This window comes from Enhydra lutris, unplaced genomic scaffold (genome assembly GCF_002288905.1).
Source record: "Enhydra lutris kenyoni isolate GAN:26980312 unplaced genomic scaffold, ASM228890v2 scaffoldscaffold60, whole genome shotgun sequence".
Lineage (NCBI taxonomy): Eukaryota > Metazoa > Chordata > Mammalia > Carnivora > Mustelidae > Enhydra > Enhydra lutris.
Genome location: NW_019154144.1, coordinates 4601509 through 4624897, shown reverse-complemented (window position 1 = coordinate 4624897; position 23389 = coordinate 4601509). Strand labels below are relative to the sequence as shown.

The 23389-nt window shown below is 34.6% G+C and overlaps 1 protein-coding gene across 1 annotated transcript in view; it reads right to left on the bottom strand.

Moving 5' to 3' along the window:
- LOC111158584 (BRCA2, DNA repair associated) overlaps positions 1 to 23389 on the bottom strand; it is a 57933-nt gene that overhangs the window by 25217 nt on the left and 9327 nt on the right. The window contains exons 4-15 of the mRNA XM_022520706.1: positions 23137 to 23183; positions 23004 to 23044; positions 22712 to 22823; positions 21925 to 21974; positions 21566 to 21677; positions 18937 to 20052; positions 12292 to 17310; positions 10412 to 10507; positions 8142 to 8211; positions 3195 to 3628; positions 2549 to 2730; positions 1259 to 1446 (exon numbers count right to left, since the gene is read on the bottom strand). Coding sequence (XP_022376414.1) covers positions 1259 to 1446; positions 2549 to 2730; positions 3195 to 3628; positions 8142 to 8211; positions 10412 to 10507; positions 12292 to 17310; positions 18937 to 20052; positions 21566 to 21677; positions 21925 to 21974; positions 22712 to 22823; positions 23004 to 23044; positions 23137 to 23183 — 7467 coding nt within the window. The remainder of the gene's footprint in view (positions 1 to 1258; positions 1447 to 2548; positions 2731 to 3194; positions 3629 to 8141; positions 8212 to 10411; positions 10508 to 12291; positions 17311 to 18936; positions 20053 to 21565; positions 21678 to 21924; positions 21975 to 22711; positions 22824 to 23003; positions 23045 to 23136; positions 23184 to 23389) is intronic.

Sequence of the window (23389 nt, the reverse complement as noted above, 5' to 3'; positions counted from 1 at the left end):
ATCACCTTCTAATATACTACACAACTTACTTCTTTTTTTTTTTTTTTTTAAAGATTTTATTTATTTATTTGACACAGAGAGAGATCAGAAGTAGGCAGAGAGGCAGGCAGAGAGAGAGGAGGAAGCAGGCTCCCTGCCGAGCAGAGAGCCCGATGCGGGGCTCGATCCCAGGACCCCGGGATCATGACCTGAGCCGAAGGCAGAGGCTTTAACCCACTGAGCCACCCAGGCGCCCCACAACTTACTTCTTTTTAAAATTTTCCTTCCCCACCCCAAACCCCTCTACTATAATGTATGACTTATTAAAGCAGAGATTTCTGTTTTCTTTTGTTATCTTGAGTATCCATAAGACTTATCTGGCACAAGTAGGTCCTCGATAAATATTTGTTGAATGATCAAAAAAACAGCTTAAGCTTCAACAGTCAAAGCTATGAATCATGCTCACCTGATTATAGGATAATTACTCTTAACTTCTACACTCTGCAGGTATAATATATACTTAATACAAGAAAACAATGTAACTGTTTAGTATGCTTTTCCACCTAGAATTGATAGCAGGTATTTATGGGAGACAAGTGCAAGATGTAAATCATATTCCTGTCTTAAAGTATTCTAAAAACATAACAGAAGTTTCAGGAAAAATGTTTTACCAATTTCCCCAAACTATAAATTTTGAAAAGACATACAGAGATTTTAAAAAATAAGCACATTAGAAAAAAGTTTCTCTTCTCTTGCCCTTGGCATGCTAATTTCATCCTTGATAGCAAAAATTTTAAAATCACCTTTATAAAAACATTAGAACTATAAAGAGGTTATATAATTTTTAAACTGTTGATGTTTTAGGGCTGTAATATTTACTAGTTATTTGGTATTACTGACACTTGAGTATTTCTGCTTAGCTTCTGGTATTTATATATATTAAGATATACAATGAAAAAGAACAGGATATAAGTGCATGTGTGTCTGTGTATCTACAGTAAGGTCACTCAAACTTATCTTTTCTTATCAGTATTTCATAAACGCATATGAAAAATGTCTCAATTTAAGAAAAACCAATTCATTAAATTCTAGGACAAACTATAATTCACTTTTCAAAAGATTACAAAAGAATGCCAGTTGAAGCACAATGTACTTAAAATAAGTCACTAGATAAAAATTTGATTTCTAGCTAACTTATTAAGTTTTAAAGAGATATGTGACAAAAAGAGAGATGGTAGAATACAGAAAAGTTAACACAATCTCTTTTTGCAGGGAGTACCTATAAAATTCTTCTTTTCCAGCCTTTCCATCATTGGAGGGTATGAGCCATCCACCGTCAGCCAACTGTATTCCCTCTCCAGACCATAGTCCTTCCTTACCAAAATAATCCTCAGTGTGAAACTGAAAAGACTCTGCATTTTTGCTGTTAATTTTTACACAATGTTTGGAAACGCCATACATGTAGAGCTGCATAAAATAAATGACAGAAAAATTTAATAATGAATGAAAAACAAAATCAAACAAAAGAGCATGTTTCTTAGAATAAAAATAATAAGTCAAAACTGAATTTACAAAATTTCTCATTTAAATATTAAAATATTCACCATCAAAATATTTAACTTACTTACTAGAAGCTGAACATTTTAGTATAATATAAATGACTCCTACATTCAACAGCCTTTTCATTCCCTTTGTGTGTATGCCTCCTGCTACAGCTGCCATAGGAAGTCACTTTGGGGATAAAAAAGTTATTTAATATTTTACAATATCTCTTAAAAAATTCAGAAAGGAAAGAACAGTGAAAAGCGGAAGTATTTTAGGGGATCTGACAGCAGGAGCTCAGATCTGTACACAGGCCTAGCCTACTTCCACCCCAGCATGCTTCATCTAAAATATCTTTCCCTTTGTTTGGATATGACTCTGGAGTCACACTCTTTGCTTTGGAACTGTGTCCAACAGAGGAAAACTTACTAGCTAAGTGACACTGGGGCAGTAACTTAACCCTCTCTGTGCTTCAGTTCTCTCATTTGCAAACAGTGCCTTTCCTTTAGATGCTGGTGAAGATTGAGTGAGATGGAACCAGCGCAGGCACAGTACTTAGAAGGGTGATGAGTGCACAAAAACTACTCAATAAATGTTACCTAATAATATTATCATATTATGTTCACCTTTCCATTGCCTAAAATTCTAACTAGACAGAACTGGCTTAATAAGAATGTTTTTAAAAAAATGTCAATAGCTCTTAACGGATTCAGGGCTATGAGTTATTCACACTTCAAATTCAAGTAGACTACTTTCTTCTAACACCTGAGAGCACTATAGTAATAAAATGAGTACGTTTCGAAGGGGGAAGAGAAACGTGAATTCTGGAGCACAGATCACTTTAGCGGGATAAGGCAGCAGAGAAGGAGGCTGCCACTGCTGGTTGATTAGGAAACAAAATGATTTTATTCATCCACTCGCACTTTCATTTGTTCTTTCTTTGAACAAAACAATGAGGAGATACTAGTTAATAAAATGAAATTAGACTTGACTATAGAAGTTAGCAGCATTGTGGGCAAAAGCATACCTGTTTATGAGAACACGGAGAGGGGACTCGGCCTTCCACTGCTCCTCTCAGAGAGATGCTAGGCACAGTGGAGGTTTTTGCAAGGTACAGACTACCTGGCTGTGGAAAAATGTGCTGCCTTTGTTTCTTCTTAATCCGCATATCCTGTATATCTCTGGCATTCTGAAGATTTGTAATTAAATCTATTAAAGAATAAGTTAGCAAAAAATAAACTTGCATGTAACATTTCAAAAGCACAACCTTTGTTTTATAAAGTCGTATATGAATTTGCTCTAATTTTCAGGGTTAATTTGGTCTAAATCTTCAGGGGTAAGCAAATTTCAACTTGTAAACAATAAATCTCTTATTTTTATTTTAAATTTGGGAAAAAACCAGTAGACTGTTAAATATATATTCCAGTAACAGCAGTCTTAGATTGTTCAATTTTTTTTTTTAAGTAAGAAAGGCCACAAGTAGTTACCTTTGAAAGAAACATTAGATTACTTTAAATCTAGTATTTGGAATTAGGAAAAATCTACAAGCATTAAAAAAGGTTCTGAAATTATTAATCATCACAAAAGGGGTAAAATCCTCAAGGCGTTATTTAAATATGAGAAACATCTAACTGGAAGGCAAAAACGTATCAACACAAATTTTCACACAATACCTAAAGGTTCTTTTTCACACTTTGTGAATATTATAGTTGCTGCTTGACTGGGGTTATTTTTCTTAAGCTGATGAATTCCACCATCATTAATATTTGTTTCACTCTCACCAGGGCCATGTTCATCGATGTTTTCTGGGTTTTGTTTGTTTTCTTCCAAATTAGTATTCTTGCTAATACACTGTTCATCTCTGTGAAAACGTGATTTAGTTTTAAAAGGTGGGACAAAGACTTTCACTGGTTTGCCCGGAGTGTTCAAGTGTCTCCTTTTTTCATTTCTTGTGGCAGGAACTGTACAAAATGGCGGCCCTGAAACTGATAAATTGCTTGAAGATTTTTCCAAAGCCGGGTGTTCATAAAAACGAGATTTAGACAAAAATTCTTGATGAGGTACGGTGAAATTTGGATTCTGCATTTCTTGCCGTTCCTTAGTTGTGCTACAATGAGGAGAACATATTTAAGTTTGATTATTTACCAATAAATGGACATATATGTAAATGTTTTGGCATATACTTTATTCCCCCTCCCCCACCCCAACCTCAACTGCCCTAAGGCAATCCTACTCCAGCAACTGTTTTGCATTTCATTACAGTTGCCATGCAAGACAATACCACACTTTTCAAGTCTAACTATTTCTCACACACTGATGTCCAGCCTCTACTACTTACTTCACATAATCTGTCAAACATGGATCTTGTTTGTCTCCTCTAGTTCTATCACACTACTTCTTACTTACATCCTTTACCACAGAAGGTTCTATCTATTCGTCCTCTTCCCTCACCTATATTCTTGACACCTAATTTAATAATTCAGTCTCCTCAGGAAACACACTTTTTGAATTATTATTCTACCTCTCTTTTCTCTTTCTACCACTTGTTTATACCTTTATTTTTTAGTGCTCCTTTCATTTCACCAGAAAGCCATGTGCATCCCTGAAACACTTTTTTCTTAGTCTTACCTCCCCTTTGAGCTAATACTCATTGTGACCTACCCTTCATGGCCAATCTTTCCGAATAGATAATCTGAACTAGCTTTCTTCATTTCCTCAATTTCCACTCATTGAACTCTCATTTCTCCCACAGTTCTATAGAAATTTTTCTCAATAAAGTTGTTAAAGACCTCCCAAGTGCCTATACACATATAGCTTTGTGTGTAAACTCATTCTACCTGGCCTCTGAAAACTGACTTTTTTTTTTTTTTAAGATTTTTTTTTTTTAAATTTATTTGACAGAGATCACAAGCAGGCAGAGAGAGAGGAGGAAGCAGGCTCCCCGCTGAGCAGAGAGCCTGATGTGGGGCTTGATCCCAGGACCCTGGGATCATGACCTGAGCTGAAGGCAGAGGCTTTAACCACTGAGCCACCCAGGTGCCCTGACTTCTTAAAGTTCTCTCCACTAATATCTATACCACGATTGTCCCTCTGCTTCTTCTTCTTTTTTTTTTTTTGCTGATTTTTCCTATTTCTGATTCTTAAAAAAATTCCCATCTTTAAACTTGGATTTCTTCCCTAGATATTCTCCCTGGGTAATGTGAGTCATTTCAAATGCTTAAATTATCATGTAACAAAAGTATTAATCTGTATCTTTATGCCCAATTTTGCCCCAGGTGTTATTCTTGCACTTTGAACTTCGTATAGCACCATATACCTCTGCCTTGATGTTCCACACTCATCTCAAACTCAACATTAAATTAATTACCTTCCCTAGCATACATGTTCTTCCTCATATTTGATATTTTGTTGAAAATCCCATACTTCCTTTTAATCAAACCTGAATCCCTGGAACTCAAAGTTATCCTAGAACTCATTTATTCAGTCATCTAGTCATCAAATATTTTATTTTTATTTATTTTTAAAGTAGACTCTACGTTCAGTGTGGAGCCCAAATGAGGCCTGGACTCATGACCCTGAGATTAAGATCTGAGCTAAGATCAAGAGTTAGGTGCTTAATGGACTGAGCCATCCAGAAACTCCTAGCCATTAAATATTTAATGAGTTCCTACTATGTGTGCTAGACACTGTTTTGGCTGGAAGATACAATGGGAACAAAATAAAATCACAGGTTTTATACTCTGGTGGAGGGAAACAAACAAATATTCATATTCAATGCTATAGAGAAAAATAAAGCATGGTAAGAAGGACAGGGAGTGTCCAACAGAAGTAAATAAGTAATACTTCATACAGGTTGGTGAGGAAAACATTATTGGTGAGGTGACATCTGTACATTATAAATAAGATCTTTAGGAATTTATGCATGCTTACTTAAATGCACAAGACTATTTTCTCATTATATGTACAAATTAAGGTAATATGCAGATAAATAAGCATTTACTTTAAATATTACAACCTGCTTTTGAAAATGAAAACAAACAAAAAAATCACCTGGGTTTCTACATTCAAAACATGTATCTTAGTAGCCTGTTGGAAACTATATCCCGGAAGTGCAGATTAATGAATGTTTTCAACAAGGCCACAAACAGTTATTTTTGAAAAGGTAACATTAAACATAATTTAAACCATAGTCCTGGGCTAAAAAATTTACCAGCTAGAAAAGGCTTCACAACTGCTTTCTACAATTTTAGATGCTTCTATGATACTCAAATACATTATCCCTAAATGGCATCTCTGTAACTACTTCTTGAAGAGCCACTTGGAAAGTGATGATTTAGCTCTTTGTCAATACTTCTGCTTTACTAAACACCCTTTCTTTCTTTCTTTCTTTCCTTTCCTTTCCTCCTTCCCTCCCTCCCTGCCCCTCCCCTTTTTCCTTTCTTTTCTCTCTTCCTCCCTACATCCCTCCTTTCTCTCTTCCTTGCCTCCCCAGCTTCCCAAGTTATGTATTTGATTGCCAATATTTAATTATGTACCCTCCATGGAGAATTAACCCTAGTCTTCTGTTAGAGTGCATAAGAGGTAGTTGTCTAGCTTCATGGAGTGGAGGAGGGGATGTATTTTCAACCTGTACCCTTGTTCTGGCTCCTTCCTTCTTCATCATCAATTCTGAAGTTTCATGAATTCCTTAGTTTTTGAGGCTTCTCCAAGTGTAACACGGTTGGCTCTTTCCTCTCCCCATTATGATTTTGAATCTGTTTTCTCCCATATGCTTTGAAAAACAGCCACTGTGGTCTCCCTGTCTTGGGTGTGTGTAAGATACACATTTTGGTACTCTGTATCTGAAAAATGTCTACCTCAAAACTTATTTGATATCTTGGTCAGTGATAGGATTCTAGGCTGGAAATAATTTTCTCTCAGAATTTTAAAGGCACTGATCTGTAGTATACATTATAGAATCCATAATCTTCTAGTCTCTGTTGTTAACAGCAAAGAGAATTTATACCATTAAGACCCTTGCAACTTTGTTGAAAATGTGATTTTTTTGCCTACTAGAAAATTTAAGGTTTCCTTTTGCCCTTAGCGTTCTAAAATTTCATAAGGATGCACCTTAATGTGAGTCATTTTTATTCATGTGCTGATTCAGAGGGCCCTTTTAATCAAAGAAACTCTTGTCCTTTAGTACGAATAAAGTATCTTAAATTATCCCTTTTCCTTCTTTCTCAAACTCCAAATTTTCAGACATTAGGCCTATAGGACTGACTTTTCTAATTGTTTTTTCTTCTTTCATCTTTTCTTTTTATTCTGTAGTTTTGAAGGTTTCATAACTTTTATCTTCTATTACTTCTACTGAGTTAATTTGTCATCATAGTTTTATAAGAACTCTTTTTATAGCAAATTCTTGTTTTAAGGATGCCATATGTTCTCTATCCTGAGAATATTAGTAAGTTTTTTGAAATTTCATTCACTTCTTTGCATGATCTATTTCCTCTAAGTTCCGTTCTTTTTTGTTTTTGTACTGTGGATATGATCGTTCAGAGAGGCTTTCTTCTAATAACTAGTGATCCTTGATTCTCTCTTCTTACTTAAGAGTGAAGTGTGTGTTGGTGGGGCTCTTCAACTGTTCGCATTACAGCCTGGTGCTCTGGCTATGTGGTTTCATTGGAGCACCTACAACTGTCAGTATTTATAATCTTTTGTATTGAGCTAGTCATGTTCCCCAGAAAAAAATCTTCCAGTCTTCCACTCAGAGTCTCATTGCCAGTATTTGGGAGCCAAGTGTGGGAAGGAGGCTGGGGAGTCTCACTAGTCAATAAACAGATTTTTTACTTAATCTCAGTTTTCAGTACCTCCCAACTGTGCCTGCTGTGTCTCCACCCTCCCAACTCAGAATCCCTCCAATTCATCTTTTCCAGATAATAACCTTTTGGTCTTCTGGCACAAAAGGGATAACTGGCTGCCTGCAGTGGGGGAGGGGATATAGATGTTTTTTAAACAGATTCTGAATTGATCTATTTTCTACCTCACCTTCAGAAGAACATGCTGCTGCCAATTTGAGTCTTTCTTGGGTTCTTTGGGGGAAACTGGGTAGCATCTTTGCTTGCTCCAGTGTGAGGTTTTAGCTTTCTATGGGCTTACTAAGTCTTTCATGCTTCTGGGTTCCAAAATTTGTTTTTTTTCCTCTCATAATTGTCCTTGTAGATTTGTAAGTTAAAAAAATTCTCTTAGTAATTTGGGTAGGGCTTTGAGAAGGAGGAGAGGCAAGAGATATTTTCAATACATTCCGTCTTTTTTGATATATTTGAAATTGATTTTACTTATTGATTTATTCTCTCTTAATCTCTCTTATCCATAAATTTGGAATAAAATCTGTCTACTTTCCAAAGATGTTAAGAAACTGAAAAATGAGATAATAATAGCACTATAAAATACTACCAAATAGCACTATAAAGTACTACCAAAGTATACTTACTTAATCTTGTAGGTTATTTCAAAAAGGGAAGTGTTAACTTCTTTTTGCTTATTAGTGGCATTATTATTTTTAGAAATATTTATTTTCAAAAACTGTACCTTTCCTACACTATATTAGAATTAAAAAAACAAAACTAAGTATGTCTTACCTAAAGGGTCCACTGGTAATTGGCTCTAAAGAAATATGATGCATAAACAAGCTTCTGTCTTTTAGGATGCCTAGAAAAATATTCACATTATGTATTAATGGAAATGTATTTTACATTACGTATTAATGAAAATCTAATGGGAGATTTTATTTTGTATGCCTGTTTTTACACAGTATTATAAATATTTACATAAAATTTTGATATTATAAATGAAATATTGACTCAAAAATTGATGACTATATACCAAATAACTCAGTGTAAATAAAGGAAGTCAGTATAAATTTAATCAGTTGGCATTAATCATAACTCAAACGTGTTTGCTAACTGCCATGCAAATATTGAATTTAAAATTTAGTCTTATGATTGCAAGCTAAACTTTAGATATTATTCTCAGTATGTAATCTGTACTATTTTTTTTTTTAAAGATTTTATTTATTTATTTGACAGACAGAGATCACAAGCAGGCAGAGAGGCAGGCAGAGAGAGAGGAGTAAGCAGGCTCCCTGCTGAGCAGAGAGCCCGATGCGGGGCTCGATCCCAGAACCCTGAGATCATGACCTGAGCCGAAGGCAGTGGCCCAACCCGCTGAGCCACCCAGGTGCCCCTGTACTATTTTTTTTTTAAAAAAAGATTTATTTATTTCAGAGAGCAATAGAGAAAGAGCATGAGAATTAGTAGGGGGAGGGGCAGAGGAAAAGTGAGAGAGAGAACCTCAAGCAGACTCCCCACTGAGCACAGGGCCTGACACAGGGCTTAACATCATGACCCTTGAGATCATTACGTGAGCAGAAACCACGAGTTGGACACTTAACCAACTGAGACACCCAGGTGCCCCGCAACTTGTACTTCTTAAACCTTCAACTAGTTCATTAGTAGGGGATTGGCTGAATAAACTAGAATACATTGATATAGCCAATAGATCAAGTGCTATGCAACCATAACCAAGAATGAGAAAGATCTCTACATAGTCATAAAAATTTATTGTGGGATTTATTCCATGTGTTTCAGAACTAAGTCTCTATAGTCTAAATCATTTATTCCTCACTACCTGACTTCTTCCTTTCCAAACCCAGGAACCAAGTATATAGTGAGCAATAGTTACAGGTTTTATTTATTTTTAAGTATTCTATGGTAATGAGATAGGAAGCCATGGAGAGTTTTAAGCAATCAAGGAGCATGATCTGACTTTTCTGTTACCAGGATGATGCTGGCTGCTGTGTTGAGAGCCTGGAGAAGGGGCAGAGGCAGAAACAGAGAGATGAGTTAGAAGGTATGACCATGGCTTGGATGAAGTTGGTATGGGTAGAGGTGAGAAGAAATGATCAGATCTTGTTATATTTCAAAGGAGAACCTATATCACTTGATGGGCTGCATGTGGAGTATGAGGAAACAAAATAGTAAATGAGGACACTAAGGTTCTGATGTGTCAATTGGCAGAATGACAGTGAGAAAGGAAAGAACAGGAAGAGTGGGTTTGGGAGAGAGATGGAATCAGGAGTTCAGCACTGTCTGTGGTGACTTGGAAATGCCTATTTGCAATATAAGTACAAAAGTATCAAGGGCAAAAAAATAAATAAGTCTGGAGGTCCAGGACAGGTTAAGCCTGCAGATACAATTTTGGTAGTCACCGAAGCTTAGGCAGAGAAATACTCTGAGGATAGGGCCCCGGGGCACTCCTATGTTTAGAGAAAGGAACAAATAAGAAGAAGCCAGCAAAGACAATGGAGAAGTGGCTATGCAGGAGGAGAACCAAGAGGATGTGGTAGTCTCAGAAGAGTGACCAACTGTCTAATGTGGCTGAAAGATGGACCCAAATGACATAGAAATGGCTGCTGGATTTGCCAACATGGAGATCACCATATGACTTAAGAAAGAGTGATTTTGGTGGAATGGTGAAGATCAGTCAAAAACTTGACTAGATCACAGAACCTAAGCTTTAAATTATTGTATTAAATTTTTGTACTATATTATTTTTGTACTAAATTATTATACAAAATTTTATCTTACTAAATTTTTACAGTTTTTTAAATTTAAAAAGTAATTATTTCATAATTACTTCATGCTTCCCAATTATAGAGAACCTCCACATCCTACCAGGTGTTATGAAGGAAGAGCTCACATAACAAAGCAAGATGTTAACTTTAGCAAACCACACTGTAAAGTCTTATCCAATTATCTATATACCCAAAAAAGCTTAGAAAAAGAACTTAAAAATACTGTGTGTAGTACCTACAAAGAGGGAAAAGATATGAATGCAAAGCAAATTTTACCATCTGGAGTGCTTTTCGAAGCTTTTAAGGATTTTTCTTGATTTTTTATTATCCTGTCGAATTCATTTAACAGGTTTCTTTTAATTGGGGGTTCTCCTAAAAAGAAATTTCCATACATGTTTTTAAAAGAACTCTTACAATTTATTAGGCAAAAAAAATACATAATAAAATTTAAATAGCAACCATTCTATTTTGAAAGAGACAATTCATTTTTCAATATCAATTTTTTTGAACTGTTTTAAACACCACTATCTAATAGGGTATAGGGATAAAATGTTACCAGTTACTGAAGATACACTACTTTTTAATAAAATATACTGGCACTTATGTAACTGTAGGTTTACTGGAAATATGGACAAACAAAATTTCTTCAAATAAACTCTGCATTAAACTTGAGAAGAAATTTATTGTGTAGGTCCTTGAATTAGAATGAGTAGAAGAAAAAACTTTGTAAAATTACCAAAATTACAAGAATATATAATTAAAAGTATTACTTATTTAAAAATTCTACAAAGGCTGAGAATAAAATTAAATCATAATTCAAGTTATGCATATTCATGTCATACTGAGATAATATGTGATAATAGGTACTTTGCTTTTTGATGCTTTATTAAAGGGAATAAATTTATAAATTTAATAAGAAGTAAAATTATCCTTATAAGCTTTTATCAAGTGTTAGATTATGAAGTGATTTAATTGTTTAACAAGGGCCGGTGCTATTCAAGAAGCCAGAAGGTGGTTAACCTATATATTTATATATAATAGAGGTGAGGGAAATTAAACAGTGATGTTATTGAGAACATTTATTAGAAGTCTGAGTTTTTTTTTCCCCCTAAGCAGGCCAACCCATTTGTGAATATGCATGAACAAAATGGTTCCTATAAATAAAACCATTATTTTCCATAAAAGAATTATGAATTTCTTAAAGCATCTGCACTTCAGAATTTTTACTGGAGCGCAGCAATAGTTTAAAGTAAGTATCATAAACTTACTACTATTCCCATAACATAAACTTGTTATATAATGTGACCTGGATAACACTTAAGCAAATCTGTACCCAGCAAGGTTACTGAAGGCACCGAGTGAAAGAGTGAACTGATTGGCTTCCTTGTTTTTCCCTGTAATCTGAAGAGACTGGACAAGACCTGTGATAACTCAAGTCTATGAGTTTATAGTTTTTTTAAAAGGAGCTAGTTATTTAAGATCATTCACTTAAAAGCAGGAAAATTAGTTATGGCATTTACTTTAATTGTATTTGATCAACAGATTCAATTATTTAAGATTATTCCTAGTCAGAAATACTAAGAGGAAAAAAAAACACACCTCCAATTAACCTAATTGAACTAAGTTGTTACATATACATTTAAAAAGAGAAGTTAGACTATAGTCCAAATAGCATTAAGACCAGATGCTATCTGCTAAAAATAAGTGATTTTAGAATACTTCCTAGATTAAAAAAAAAAAAGGAAGCAAACCAGCACCATAGCTGAAACCTACTTTTAAAATTCGTTAAGAGCCAGAGTTGTGGAACCTCTGGGTGCTCTCTCTATATACACATTCATACTTACTTGAAAACAGCGGGTTGTATTATATAGGCTGTTATAAGGATAGAAGTTTCAGATTTTCTAGGGAAACAAATTTTTACAGTAATTTCTCAATAATAACTATACTAATAATCTCTAAAAATACATTAAAGAACATAAAACATGTTTCTTAGTACAGACTCAGATCAAGAGTGAAATCCCATTCCCCTAAACTATACATAAAAGTCTATAAAAATATAGGTTATAATACCTGAACTGCTTTAAGCTAACATTCCATGATTTTTAAAGACTTAATTTTAAGTGACTGGCAACCTGAAAGGAAAAACAGACACTTACCAACTGAGACAAGTGCATCTCCTCTTCTTTTTCCAATTCTTGAATTTAACAAAACCATTTCCTCAGTGCTTTGGCATGTAAAAAGAGAGTGTTTGGCATGACTTAGCAGTTCAGAATCTGTCAGCTCACCATCTTCCATAAAAGCTCTGGCAATCTCTACTGTTTCTGTTTCCAAATAGTTTTCTGGATCTCTGGAGTAAGTAGAACAAATTTCTATATTTGTTTTCACTGGAAGATTAGGGAAAGTTTCAGTTTTCCCAATTTCTGTCTTTGTATTTTTAGGTAAAGCTTGTTCTTTTCCCAAAAGATGAATGTTCTCAACAAGAGATACTTTGCTTCCCAATAGCAACTGCTGTTTGTCTTGCTTCAACTGAGACTGACATGGAGAGACTTGAATGGAGCGATGATTTTCTGAAGAACCCCTCTCAATGTTACAGTGACTTGATAATTTAAATTCTTTATTGTAGGCCATTTCCAATTTGGAGTTGCCACATTGTTCTGGGGTTCTCTTATCAATACAAGAGGGAGGAGGTATTTTTGACGCATCTTGTCTAGATGTAGATGAATGCTGAAGACCACATTCAGTTCTGATCAGATCGAATTCTTCTAACATTCCCTTAACTTTGCATAAAGCACTTTCAGAAACTGGAACTTGTTTCCCACTTGCTGTGCTAAATCCAGAGAAAGTAGATAACAGTAAATTTTGGGAGGTTTGTAGCATAGCATTTTCTTCATTTGTGAACTTGTCTGAATGTTCACTATTTTTAAATGATACTTTGGGAAAGAGTTGCTTGGCACTATCTTCTATCTTAGAAAACACCTGCCTTGCCTTTTGTAATGCAGCATCTGATACTTGTACAGATTTTCCACTTGCTGTACTAAAAATCCCGCAAGCATTAGTACAAGAGACTGACTTTGGAAGCTTTCCTGTATTAAGTTTACATGTATCAGAAGTCTTTGAATTATTCTGACAAGTTGGTATTTCAGAAACTTTCTCCAATCCAGATATACTTTGGTTAAGTTGTAAAGTGTGTTCACTTTGAATGCCAGCAAAAACCTTACGTGAAGACGAACTATGTTCTGCATCATCCAGAGAGTCAGGAAAAATAATATCCTCCGAATTGTCCAGTGTGTTAGGATAACCTGCCACAATTCTCATGTGGCAAGTGTCTGATTTACTCTTGGGGTTTTGCTTAATTATCATACTGCAGTTGTCTGTAAATCCCTCTGTCGTTTTTGTCTGGTGTGCAACAAAGACTCTTTTACTACTTGCTGTACTGTATGCAGGTACAGCAGTATTTGAATCTGAATTCAATTTCTGAATTGAATTAAAATTATTTGAGTCAGATATGGCCACTTTAATGGCTGTATTTTCATTTTTGCACAAGGAGTTAGTCACAAGTTTCTGAACACAAATATCTTTATTTATAATTTGTGGGTCTGTGTCTGCTTCTCTTACAGTGGATGTTATTTCAGAAAAAATAGTGTTTTCTCTAACATTCTTCACTACTGGTTCAGTACCGGAATTATCAACTTTATTTTTTAAAAGATATTCTGATTTTTTATATACCTCACTGGGATGACAAAAATCCAAGTGGTATGAATACCTGTTAGACACGGTACTATTACTTAAATAGGTCAAGCCTTGTTTTTCAGAGGGAGGATTTTTGTCATTTTCAGATATGGTACTACTTGAACTATTTCCACATGAAGGATTTTCTACATAATCATCAAGATATTCTTTTAAACAGATAACCGTGGCAGTATTTATTTTTTCTGGTTTATCATCCAATTCTCCTTCTCTAAGCCGTTTTTTTGCTTCAAATAGTGAAGTCTCACTCACAGAAATTTTTCTACCATGTCCCGTGTAAAATGCTAAAGGTGAATTTTCAGTAGCTGAATAAGTGAATTGATTTGTATAAATTGTATGCTTTTTTGCTGTTTCTTTTTCTGTATTTTCATGTACTTTAACTTTCAGAGAGGCTTGATCTGATATTTTAAGATTTTCAGTTTGTTTGTTTAAATTACCACTTAAGAGCCTGGGTGCCACCACAATCTCACTAGAAACAAGTTTTTTTTCCTTTAGAGAATTCTGCATTTCTTCATACTTTGGTGCAGTTAATTCAATGGTCTCACATGCTAATTCAAGCCCATCTTCACATTTCTCTCTGTCTTTGGACATCTTTGCCCCTTGATGGCTAAAATTAGTGATTCCACTATCACCTTGCTCTTTTTCATCAAAAAGATTTTTCACTTTGTCCAAAGATTCCTTTGCAATTTCTATTTTTTTCCCACTAGCTGTATGAAAACCCAACATAGTAGGTTCTTTGATCTTTTTGATTTCACTTTCTGGTCTTTGTTGGAGGGTCAGTAATTTATTTTCAGTACCAATTAGGTCACTTTCTTTCATTATTTTGTTTTTTCTTTCACTGTTTTCTGTTTTCTCATAACTTGAGATGTCTATTTTGTTGATATCTACGCCAGAAAGTAATTCAGAATTCAAGGAATCTGAAAAGTTATTCAATTCTTCTTCTGTCCATTTTTGATCAAAGAGATTTATAACTTTATTTAATGACTCTTTAGAGACCCTTATATTTTTCCTGCTTGCTGTCTGAAAGGATAAATCAAAAATGTCAAAATCTTTTATGTTTTGTCCCTTTGTATTAGCTGTTAACTGTTGCTTATTTGACGTATTAACACGAAATGTTTCTTCAGCTTTTGCAACTTCCAAACAGGTTAAATCTGACAAACCTTCTTTAATTTGAGTGTTTCCCTCCTTCATAAGCTGGCTAGATAATTTTTGATCGATGTTGTGCTGATGAATACATAGCAAGCTGTTTTCTTCTTCATGAATATAAACTGTATCATTTTTATTTGAATCATTGCCAACAGATTCTAAGTTATGAGTATTTCCACTGGCATCAGTACGCTGGTTATCTTCATTTTCTGTATTTCCCTTGTAACCTTCACTATTTTCTTCAACAAAAATGCCAGCAGTCATTTCAATATTATTTTGTAGTATTAGTTGGCTTTTATTATTTTTCTCATTAAAATTTTTATCATTGTTACAATCTTCTATCTGAATCATTGAAACAGCAGAATCATTACATTTACCTGAGGAGAAACTTCTTGTATCTACTTCTACAGAAGGTTCCTCAATGATATTCTCAAGGTCCCTAAACAGCTGCTTAGCTTTTTGCAGTGCTTCACTACCAACATTCAGTTTTGTGCCACGAGCAGAATAAAAGCCTCTAAACTTCACTTCATTTTTATCTGCTAAACAGCCACAAGCACTTCTGTTACAGTTGGTTCTCGACAAGCAAGCAAACCTCTGGTTACCTCCAAGTACACCTTCAAATTTCTTACTGCTGTCTACCTGAATGATAGATGGGGCATTAACTGTGAGATGAAGATCAGTATTTCTGCATTCTTCAGAAGTTCTATTCAAGATAGTCAGCTGGTTTTCAGGCATTTCAAATGGATTTTTCTCTATTATGTGGCTTGGTTTTCTAAACTGTGTAAATTCAAACTGACTTCCCGATTCTTCCAAAATAGTAGAAAGTTCTGTAATTTCTGCCTTTTGGCTAGGTGTTAAGTTATGATTTGAATTAAAATCTTGCTTTAAAGATGAAGTTAGAGGGGCTATGTGACCACTTTCACTATCAGAAACATAAGCGCTACTCTGCACAAAGACCGACATACTATTAATTGACTGTGGATCAAGTGCGAGAGGTTTGCTTAGTTTCTTTTGACTTTCTAATGATGAGGTATTAACAATTTCAATACATGCTAAGTTAGTAGGATAATGTTCTTCAATATCTTTGAAGAGCATTTTACTTTTCTTAATGTTGTGTTCAGAGAGTTTTATCTCTTTATTAGAAGCTGTTCTGAAGCCATTTCCAAAACTGTGATTTGAAACTGGATCTGATTGTCTTGTCCAATTATTCATGTAGTCATTATTTCCATTTGATTTCCTAACTACCTCCAAGGTGATGTCTGATTTTGAATCTTGATCTAGAGTCATTTTTAGTTGCTGCTTTATGCTATTTCCGTTCTTTTCTGTAAGATCATCTATGTTTGATGAATCAAAATCCTTCATAATCGACACTTTGGCTGCTTGTTTGTCATCCATGTCTGTATATACCATCATGGTAGAGTTCTTGAGAACAGGTTCTCTTACACAATAGAGGTCTGCATCATGAAGTTCCTTAATATTTTCTAAAACAGGAATATTACTTTCATTAGTTATCTCTAAGACGAAATTATTCTCATCATCTGGGAAAAGTTCTTCAGAGTTTGGATTGACAGCTATTTTTGAAATTAAAGTAGTTTCTTTTTGGTCTTTTTGGATTGTGGTGAGATTTGCATTTTGGTTGAATTGTACCTTCATAGAAGGTGATGCTACTATTACATATTTTTCAGTTGACAACACCTCAGTATTTTTAGAATTTGCATTTAAAACATGCATTTCTTGATTCTTTTCCATGGGAATATTTTTGATTAATTCAAAACCACCTTTATGATTCTTACATTTTAGTTTCTCTGACATTTTATAGGATTCTTTTCCTCTACAAGTCATGACTGGGTTTGATGGAGGATCTCTGGAGCTAGGAGTTAGACTAGTATTATCATGGTCAGATGAAAAGCTTTCTGGAGATTGAAAGTGAATACCACAACCTTCTACTTCTGAATGTGGCACAGGAGGGTAACTTACGGCAGGCAAGACCTTTTCTTTTATATCTGAAACTCTCTGACTTTTTGCATCATCTTCACAATGTTTTTCCGGCAAGGATGATAGACAATCAGTTTCTGTGGTTATAAATGACTGCAGCTTTTCCTTATTAATTTTTGCTTCTTTATAATCAAGATCCCGAGGTACTGTTTTATTATTAACAGAACTGGTTCCATTATTGGAAACTTTTCTCAGAATTGTCCCAAAAGAGCTGGTTAAAGACAAGGCTGGTTCTTCAGAATCATTCTGTGGACAGTTTTTTTTGACAGAAGAAGAATGTAATAAACCTAAGCATGAAGACACAAAGTGAGAAAATTAAATTGAAGTGCCATCAATTACATTCACTAAGTATTTTCCACCAAGTAAAAAAAGTAGTATGTAAAACAAGAATTACGTGAAAAGTAAGAAGTGAATGTCAGGCTTAAAACAAAGAATTCTAAATATACTGTATTTCAAGTTATTACATTTTCCAACTAAAGATAAATAGGACTTAATATTTTTTTCTAACATTTATCAATTCAATCAAAATTACTATGTAGTTCAAGAAAGCAGCTAGCTACCATAAGTAAGATTCAAAAGTGTTTCACTGGAAAATAAAATTGGGAAAAATTCATTGTTAATATTGGCATAACAGCAGGTAAAAAAGCAAAGGAACTAGAAAAGTAATCACTTCCTTTAGATAATTTGGTCTTTGATATTGAAAAAAATCAACTTTTATTTTTTACAAACTTTGAGAGCAAGAGCTAAAGAGAGAGAGAAAATGCACGTGCACGCATGAGTGTGGGGAGGGGCAGTGGGAGAGGTAGAAGCAGACTCCCACTGAGTGGGGAACCTGACACAGGGCTTGATCCCAGGACCTAAAAATCATGACCTGAGCTGAAGTCGGATGCTTAACCAACTGAGCCATCCAGGTATGTCCCCCCTAAAATCTATCTTTAAAAACAGGCTCTACAGATGAAATGCCTGAAGTATGACCTAATATCAATTATAAAGGCAAATGAGTTAAAGTGCTCTAATTTTTTCAATCCTCTGAATTCCCTATTAGCAAATCAAAATTATTAATCTCATTTTATTTAATCAGTGACCACCACTACATATTAGCTCTTTCATTGATTTTAATTCTGACATACACAGTATCAGACATTTTTCTCTGGAAATTAACCCAACTCTCAAACAGTTCCTCTGTAGTCCAGTTCCACCAAACCTAATATTCACAGAGATATTCCACCCACTAAAATTTTTCTCAAAGGAAGATGAAATCATCTTTTTAACATACAATTTAGCTATCGATAAAGGAATCGTTGCTCAAATAAAAACTGAGTTTCACTGTGCACACTCTGACACCCAGAGATATAATAACTCTAAATAATCTCTAAATATTTAAGAAAAGTATGTAACAAAAATAACAAAAATCACTTTTATTTTAGAACCGACTTACATTAAACTTAGCTAGCAATTAGCTTTTTTCCTATCTTTTTTACCTTAGAGAATATAAAGTAAACAGCACAAAATATTTACAGAATTGTCTACTTTGTATACAAGAAAATTAAAGCAGAAGTAGTCAAATTCTTGATTTTTATGTATCACATGCTCTGTCTCAAGAGTGATGATTGTATATATACTATGCAAACTGATTCAGCAAGTGCGAATAAAATGATTTTGAACATTGGTAATCAAAGGCCTAAACAATGCCTATAGACATTGCCTCACATTGAATAGAAGATAGATTTTAAAAAACCAAAGAACTTACAGAAGGAAAACCAAAAAAGAAACTAAAGAAGGAAAGCAGGCAGTATATTTTTTAGAAAGATTAAAGAGAGAGACACATATTCAAATAAGACAACTTGTCGCCATCCATAAAACTACTTGCACCATTCTCTCTCACTCACACAGATATACAGACCCAAAGGTACCTGAATCAGCATTTGTAAATGTCAGTGGTCCTTCAAAAGCATTTGCTTCAGATTGGTCTGAATGGTTAGTTAGTCCCAATTCCTGGTCTTTCTGTGTTTTCAGTCCTTGATAAGATGCTTCATCATTTATAACATAAATAAACTTCTTTGTTTTCTTTTTCAAAGTGGATATTAAACCTGAAGTCTTCAAAGCTCCAGAAGTATGTCTGATAGTGGCTGGCCAGCTTCCATTATCAATTGAACCTAAAGAATCCTCTTTCTGTGAGCAAATAGTATATTTTTCCAGGGCACTTTCAGGGGTGTCAATTTCTTCTTTAGAGTTTAGATCAGTCATATGATTTGAGAACACTGCACTGGACATCTCTTCAGATGATTCTCTTATTCTGAATATAGACTTTCTGATACCATGAAGTGGAGAATGTATTACAGTAGTTTCAGATATTGTTTGCTTTCCTGAAAGAATAGAATCTTCATGAGATCCAAGACACTGCTCTTCATCTATCTTATTTACCACTGTTTCCTTATTTAATGTCGTCTCTGAATACTTTGGTACACTTGAAATCTGTGGCAAAGAATTTCCCAAAGTTATAAAGTTGGTGCTTTCTTTCTCTGTAATTGTGAAGTCTCTTTCTGAATTATTTTGGTCACAAGAAGAACTATGCAGTAGAGGTGTTTTCTCCATCTGGGTTCCACTCAGACCTGAGAGAGTTAGGTGGGACCATTCAGAAGCTGAAGATGGTACAAATTCCTTGGAGATTTTCTCATTTCCATTCCCAAAGGGCTTCGGATTTGTTACGCTCCAATCTAATGGATCACTGTCATTTGGTTCCATTTCAGATAAAAATGAATGTTTATTTTCTTTCATTTGCTTTTTAGTTTCTTCACATTCATTGGTCTTTGTCTCATTGAAAATATTTTTCCTAGTCTTGCTAGTTTTTATTTTTGGTAGATTTCTCATTTTATATTTAGGAACACATAATGAAAAACTATCTTCTTCAGAAACATCTGCAACTATTTCACGTACTTCATCTTCTAGGACATTTGGTGTTGACTTTCCAAAATGGTCTTTGCAGCTATTTACTTTACCAAATGAATTCCCTAACATTTTCCCCAAACCTGTTTAAATTTAAAACAGAAGTATATTAATAACATTTCAAAATATAGTCATATGATTTATACTATTCTTGCAACCTTTCTCATAGAAATAGTATACACTAAATAACACAAAAAGTTGTATTTAAAGGGTTATCCTGAGGGCTAGCTTTTTTGGGGGTGGGGAGAGGAAGAGAGTGCCACCCTTCTACTGTTCTTCTGGTAAGGACTGATTCCAATGTCCCCAAAGCCTTTTATTCATACTCCAGGTCCCAATAACCTTTCTTTATCAGCTCTGTACACTTAAAACTCACTTAATCTTACTATATATATGCAATTTAACATTCTAGGTTTTATCAAACCAGATGTTCCAAATTAATTTTGTGGCCTAGGGCACCTGGATGGTAAAGCTGGTTAAGCATTCAGCTCTTGGTTTGTGGCCCTACAATAACTGAGAGTAAAATATGATTTTATACCCCACATACACATATACACGGTTATCCAATCCTACATATTTACATATACACATATACTAAGAAAAATGCAATATTCCTTTTTTTTTTTAAGATTTATTTATTTGACATAGAGAGGGAGAGCATGAGCAAGTGTGATAGAGAGAGCACAAATGAGGGGAGGGGCAGAGGGAAAGGGAGAAGAAGGCTCTCCACTGAGCAGGGAGCCCAATATGGGGCTCCATCCCAAGACCCTGGGATCATGACCTCAGCTGAAGGTAGATGCTTAACCAGCTGAGCCACCCAGGTGCCCCCAAGAATGCAATATTCCAATAATCTGATTAAGTAACTTTTGGTACCCCTGATACTCTAATTACCTTGTAATTAGAAAATAAGACCTTCGTATTTGTTGATTATTAGTTTTATTCTTCTCTCTGTAAGGTCTGAGTTATGGGTTTTGTTTTTGTGTCATAATAGCATCTTTTTTCTTTTCCTTTTTTTTTTAAAGATTTATTTATTTGAGATAAAGAGTGCACACAAACTGGGGTAGGGGCAGGGAAAAAGGAAGAGCAGCAGATTCCTGGCTGAGCCCACCACAGGACTGGATCCCAGGACCCTGAGATCATGACCTGAGCCGAAACCAAGCATCGGATGCTTAACTGACCAAGCCACCCAGATGCCCCTACAATAGCATCTTGAATGGTATTATCTTACCATGATTAAACATTTTCATTTAAATCAAGTTAGTTTCAGGACACCTTGGGTGACTGAGCTGAGGGTCTGATTTCATCTCACGTCATGATCTTGGGGTCCTGCGATCCAGCCCTGCTTTGGGCTTTCTGCTCAGCTGGGAGTCGGCTTTCTCCTCTCCCTCTGCCCCTCCCCCTGCTCGTGCTCTCTCGCTCCCTCCCTCTCTCTCAAATAAATAAATATTTTAAAAAATAAATCAAGTTACCTTCTATGCACGGTATGTTCAGTAACCAAGAATGAAAGGAAAAACAATGTATTTTCTCTTTAAGAAAGGAAGAGCAATACTTCAGTGATGTCAGTTAAAAATAGCAGTTCAATTAAACAGAAGGACTTACCTTGACTTTTAGCTTCTCTTTGATTTTTGTTTTCTTTGTCTGGCCCAGAAGGGATACACCTATCGTTTTTCTTCAGACTTTCATCATGTTTAGGAAAACAGCTTTTAAAAATCTGCAAAAGTTATATTTTAAAGTCACTAGTATAAAAACTTTCAATATGCATTTATATTCAACCTCAGAGACAGAATTACTTCATATGAAGTCAAGAAAATCATATAAAGGATCAGGCTTAGAGACTTTCTAAAGGCTTAGATAAATCATAAATTAAGAAATAAAAAAATGCAAGATAAGTAATTTTTCAAGAATTCTAAAATTGTAAGCAACTGCAACAGCATAATCAAGTTGTTATATTTACTTACAGCAGTAGTGTCATTAGGAAATACAGCTGCAGATGCTTCCTCATCCCTGACTATAAAAAAAAAATTCAATTTATCTATAATGTATTATACACCATACCCTAAAGTTAATGTGAAAACTTCAGTATTTTTTGGTCAGACAAGACACACTACTAAAGTAAATGGTGTATTTGAAACAAAACAAATTGACTCAAGTATGGTAATTAGAAAGGTCAATCAACATAAACTACATTCAATTCCTTAGTATCACTCATAAGGTGCTTCTAAGAAACTGGTTTGATGAGCCTGACTTTAGGTGCTCCTATCCATGAAGACTTAGGGAATCAGATAGTGCTATGAGATCATGACTTAAAAGACAAAGCTTATAGACTTAAGCATTTATTTAGATAATATTGCTGTCTAAAAGTATACTTTATGTTAAATACTTCGTACTTTTTAACATGCTTTTACCTCTTATCTCATCTAAGCAACAACAAAAACCAGTTAAATTCCCAGCTAAAGAGAAAGCAAAATTGAATGTATTTTTGTTAGAATAATTATTTAAAAAATCCTCGCTTGCCCATAAATGGATTTCTATAGAATAATACTCCTAGAACACCACTTTATGTACTTGTGATTTGTTCCAATCTACACTAAGTAGAATTATTCTGAACTACTAACACAATGCTCAAAGATAGTATTATCTAATTACTACTTATCTTTTCATATATTCTTTTTGTCAGAAGGCTTAGAGATGACACTATACCAACATCATCTACTGTCTTACATAATACTCAATCGCTAGTATTACCTATTAGCACAGTAGAACTAAGGGTTGGTGGTGTGGCTAAAGAACTTGACCAAGACATATCAGGATCTACCTCAGCTCCTAGACTTTCAGAAATACGTTTTGGTGTCTGACCCTGGAAATAAAGAAAATATTTATTTCACAGAAATGCACTCATGATTATTTTTTTCATTTATCATTTACTGAATGCCTACGTGAGACCGTAGGTACATATTTGTGAATCTCAGGGCAAATGTAGGACTCTGTTGTCAAATTCTCAATTACTACAGAATAAAAAACCAGGCAGAATATTTACCTTCATAAGCTTCGGTGTATGAAATAAGCTTCCACATACCACTGGGGGTAAAATGAGGGGAAAATTACTAAATTTTATATTTATTAAAATTTAAGAGTCTTCTAGAAATAAAAAGCCTTGTTTTTAATCATACCTGACTTCTCTCTTTGTGGTGTTACATGTGTACATCGTAGGAAAGGACTAAAATGAAAAAAAAAAAATCACACAAACCCTTCAGATTATCCAAAGATAACAGAAATGGCAAGAAGAAACAAAACATTAATCTTATTGAAAAAAAGGATTCTTAGTCACAATTATTAGACTTACACTACTTTCTTATATTTTGTTACTTTTTAAAAAGCAAACATCTCATGGTGTTTGCTTTATAAGTAACAAAGTAACTACTT